Source organism: Pagrus pagrus (genome assembly GCF_965226575.1).
Source record: "Pagrus pagrus genome assembly, contig: HAP1_SCAFFOLD_190, whole genome shotgun sequence".
Lineage (NCBI taxonomy): Eukaryota > Metazoa > Chordata > Actinopteri > Spariformes > Sparidae > Pagrus > Pagrus pagrus.
Window position 1 is genome coordinate 22,824 of NW_028175273.1, and position 5,163 is coordinate 27,986.

General features: G+C 45.1%; 1 protein-coding gene across 1 annotated transcript; it reads right to left on the minus strand.

Moving 5' to 3' along the window:
* Nucleotides 1–3,233: 3,233 nt before the first annotated feature.
* Nucleotides 3,234–4,340, minus strand: LOC311254039 (cyclin-dependent kinase 2-like; the record flags this gene model as incomplete). The annotated part of the gene is made up of 1 exon (XM_084384466.1): nucleotides 3,234–4,340. One exon carries the CDS (start codon nucleotides 4,338–4,340, stop codon nucleotides 3,234–3,236), a length of 1,107 nt encoding a protein of 368 aa, XP_084240592.1.
* Between the last annotated feature and the right edge of the window lie 823 nt (nucleotides 4,341–5,163).

The window sequence follows — 5,163 nt, forward strand, 5'->3', positions numbered from 1 at the left end:
TTCCGAGAGTTGATCAAACCCTGTTTGAGATACACAAATGCCCAGGGAGAGAACACAGCTTCCAATGTCTTATTCACAAAGTACAGGCACCATCTGTACATTATCTGGAGAAGGCGAAAGCTATTGTGAAAGAGCCTCCGAACCCGTTCATATCGGAGTTCTTGGGCCCAAGAGAAATGGACAACGGAGACTTTGATTTGGCAATGACTTTGACCTTGGATCACAGTTTAACGTATCACACCAACATTGAAGTGAACGACAACTGTTCTGAGGCTCTCAAGTGTGTCTTGACAGAAGGGGACCCTCAGGACATGTCTACGATCTGGAATCCCATGAAGACTGTTGTTTATTATGTAGTTTACCACACCTTTGCAGCGATGCTACAAGAAAACCTGTGACTGTGTATGAAGATGAATAAAAGAATGTGTTAACCTGACTCTCTCTGTGTGTGTGTGTGTGTGTGTGTGTGTGTGTGTGTGTGTGTGTGTGTGTGTGTAGTGACTCTTGTTTGTAGTTGAGGTACGCTAAAGCCACCCTGACAGAGATGTAACCCTCTAGAAGTTTTGCGACTTGATGGTTCACTGTAGCATTGATTTGTCACATACACATTGATACATCCAATGGGGGTTCCAATTTATTCAGATTCAGGCATCATAAAAGCGATAGGACATGGATACAACTGAGGCTGCAACTCAATATGACTCAAGCACCCTAATGGCAAATTCAAGAGGGGTTTATCACAACAACGTGTATGTGGATTATGTTGTCATTAGAGGGGGCAAACAGGAGATTTGTGCGTATAACCTTTTTATAAATGCAACTGTGGTGAATGAACACTTTAGCTACAGTGCAGTATTAGACCTAGACGAAGACACAGACACGGACACAGACACAGACATAGACACAGACCTCTCACCCGGAGGACAGTACACAACTCCTTTGGAACAAGAGCAACTCGTCAATGGCTACACACAGCACATAACTGACAAACTGAAGCCTCTTCTACTGTCATCCCCGTGCAACCAACGCAGCGTACTCTTTGTGTCTTCCAGTATCATACCCAGACAATTGATCGAGATCACGGGGGCTAGGCCTGAGGTGATAGTCCATTTTCTCAACTGTTTCCGTAATGTGTACATGGTGAACGGAGAATCTTTTTGCAATCCTACTTTTACGGACAAGTGGATCACATCATCGCTCCCTGAACATCTACGGGTCGCTCACACTTCTCTGGATGGTTACATACCAGTGACATTAAAAGACTCGAAACAGGTTTATCTCCTGGGAACTCTTCAGAAGGGAGGTAATGGATTAGACAGGTATCTCCTGTACAAGGATGATCATATCACGTACATCGAGATGGCTCATTATGTCTACCGTCTCAATCTAAGAGGGACTAATGAGGACTTTCCGAGAAATCCCTACTGCGAGTACACTATAGGGTCGTGTGGCATTTTTGACGTAGTCCACGAATATCATTCACTCAAAAGTGAGTTTGTGCTGACCAAACTAAAGACATTGTTAACATATATATTTGAATACTGTGTATAATGTAAAGCATTTAGGGATTAGTGTAATGTGTTGCTTAGAATACTAACATCTTGTGATTGACACAGCAGTGGTTGAGTGACATGTGAAACCCTGTTTGGTTCGACTTACATACACATGTTAAAATCTTAAAATCCCGTGAAAAGTGAGTGACTCATCTAGAACTATCCTCCGAACACATGTTCATGACCATGTAAAACGGTTAACCAACAGACCTATCAGTTGGACCAAACCTATGCAGTTGGACCAAACCTATGCAGTTGGACCAAGCTTATGCAGTTGGACCAAGCTTATGCAGTTGTACAAATCGGCCATTTTTGCATGGCTGGGTGGTGACGAAACTGGGTTCAGCACACATACAAGGGCGCTACTGCTCCTGAAGTAACACTCACTGCGAGGAGACTCAGAATTGGTTCACAGTGTGTAAACCCAAGCGCTATGAGGATGTACATTCCTATCACAATGACTCTACTGTGCATTGCTGCGACAGTTGATTGTTGTACCCTGACAAGGATGAAAGGTCTCACGAAAGAAAGAATTGAACCGGTCACCGTAGTTACGAAAGGTCTCACGGAGAAAAGACTTGAACCGGTCACCATAGTTGGTACAGTGGGTAGCACTGTCACGCTGCCGGGGTACTTGCAGAGTCCTAATCAGTTTTTCCAGAAAGACCGAGAACCCATGTTCGCTATTTACCAGATATACGAGCTGACGATGAACTCTCTGGGCTACCAAGTCAACATTCGCTTTCTCACGTGTACAGACGAAGGCATGTACAGGATTGGAAAGGAGACTTTCTATTTGAGAGTAAACAGTGATACGTGTGGTATGTTTTACTACACTGCCAAGGTTGACACAGGGACGAAGGCTGCAGTCATTGCCCCGCTCCAGGGTGTCATTCGAATCTCTAGGCTAGCACAATACCACAATAAGCAAATGTGGAGTTTAAACGAAGTGTGGAATGACACTATGAGCAAAGAACAAAGTCTGGGTTCCTGCTGTTTCCTGGTTGACAACGGGACAACATTTCGTGGATCTGGAATTGGAATTGGAGCTGATGCATCGTCCTGGCAGTATTACATGTATCAGAGACACGGAGAGGTCAACGCAAGCTGCTCAGATGTTCAAGTTGCTACATCCACACTTCCTACTGCCGCAGCAACTACAACGACAACTACAACGACAACTACAACGACAACCAGACAACCCATTAGAGTACCGGATCTCAAGGAGCTGGATAGTGTCGAAACGGGCGCAGGCCTGGTCAACGTGAGTGAAGGTACGTTGTGCGTTTTTTGGTCAGTTTCATCATGATACTATGTAGCTTTTTATTACAATCACATCTCTCTCTCTCTCTCTCTCTCTCTCTCTCTCTCTCTCTCTCTAGATATACAAGACATCGTGAGGATGATGGACGAACTTGAAAAATCGTGGAGGTCTACTGGGAATACTTTCAAACCCTACAGTGTCATGATAGTCATTGCAATGACGATGCTGATTCATACAATCGTGTTTGAATAGCAGACAGCCTGTCCTGCAAGCAGATATACCACAGTTATTGTGAGGATATACAATGTTTATTTTTGTTGGTATTGTAAACATACATGCATCATTGTACAATGAATAATGTACAAAATAAATGTGAATACAATGAACCATTTCTATGCAGTCCTGGTGTTGTTTGACTAGAATCGCTTGCTCGCTTGTCGTCGTCGTTGTTGTTGCTGAATCTGGTGTATGACCATATTTTTGTCTTCCTCGGTCATATGAGCAGCCTGCACCCATTCTTGGTCTTGCAGCAGCTCATGGGCCAGGAGTCTCTCATTCTCACGGAAAGTCAGTAATTGAAGGACGATTCTTCTCACTAGAGTACACTCCATCACGTTGGGCATTACATCGTCAATGTCCCAGGAAGTGACTGGTGCACTAACATGGTTTCTTGGACACAAAGTCTTTACAATGATGTCGTACGTGGACACAGTTCCACTGTCATTATCACGCTCCGCGAAGACAACCTTTCCTTCCATCGCATCTGCTATCATCACCCCCAGACTCCACATGTCTATGGCACAAGTGTAATCTTTCCGACTGGTGTCTGGGGCGTCACCAAACAGTTCTGGGGCTCTGTAGGGCTCCGTTACCACATTTGGACTCATCCGTTTGGAGGATTGTCTCGAGAGGCCCATGTCTGCCACCTTAACGGTCAGATCTTCTGTCAGCAGCACATTACGAGGTGTCAAGTCCCTGTGTATTATATTACGCCCGTGCATGTAAGACAGGGCATTGGCCACCTGAACGGAAAAGTGAGCCACAAAACTCAACGGAATCACCTGTACTGCTTTACCAAGGTCGTAGTAGACTTTCAGACCATGTCCATTGTGAATCACTGTCAAGGTGTAGGGAACGTAGGGCATGAGCATGGCGATATTCTCACCGTCAATGAAAAGATCGTGTATCTGAATCACATTGGGGTGACCCCTCAGTGCACTGAGACAGGAGAGTTCTCTCACGGTCGCATCCTCTACGCCAATTGTTGAATCGTTCTCTACAATGTCTTCATCCTCTACCACAGGGGGGTTGTGACCCCTCGGTGCACTGAGACAGGAGAGTTCTCTCACGGTCGCATCCTCTACACCAATTGTTGAATCGTTCTCTACAATGTCTTCATCCTCTACCACAGGGGAGTTGTGACATTTCAGAGCAAACGCCTTTCCAGTCTTCAGACACGTGACTTTGTACACAGTTCCGTATGCGCCTCGGCCAATAATGGAGCCTTTCTGGTAATTCTCCATTTCTGAAAGTGAGACTGTTGCTGACGCAAAAAAAAAAACAAAAACAAACAAACCCCAAAGTGTTTGAAGGATTAGATACCCTGTCAATATGATGGTATTATATACTGCAGTGGTTTGGTTCGATGACCAGACCTTTTCCCTGTATTGGAAACGACTATAGCAGTTGGACCAAAACCTCGATGGTCGGACTAATCCCTGTATTGGACCCAACTACAGCGGTTGGGAAGCTGGGGACACACACAGAGCGTACTTAAAGTCTCTGTGTTGTTGCTGCAAAGGTTGTCAGCAGCCTGTGTCACCACGCAGATCGGTATGGAACAACTCTCCACCACCCATGTAACATTTGAAAATGCTACATTCAACAATTCTACGCTCTTCACTAGTACGAACTACCCGTCAGGTTCGCATCACTATCTCTACGAATACAGCCGCACCTTTTACATCCCTCTTCTTCATGGACTCGTTATGATCACAGGCTTGGTTGTCAACATGTACATGATAATCATGATCTCTCGTAAGGACTCAGCTAGGCGTGTCCGTGATCTCGACGTGTTCTTTTCACATCTGGGAGTCTGTAACATGGCCACTTTGCTGACTTTGCCTGTGTGGGTCACTCAGATGATTCTCGTGAAGGGCTGGGTGTTTGGCTACCTGGTGTGCAAACTGATGACAGGAGTGATGACAGTGAGTACTACCACTCTAAAATACCGTAAACACATACTCAAACACACGCCTGCCTTTCAGCTCATCTAAAGAGATTTGTTTTGTTTTTGTTTTTTTGTGTCCCCACAGTTCAGTTTCCAGTACGGCATATTTCTCATGG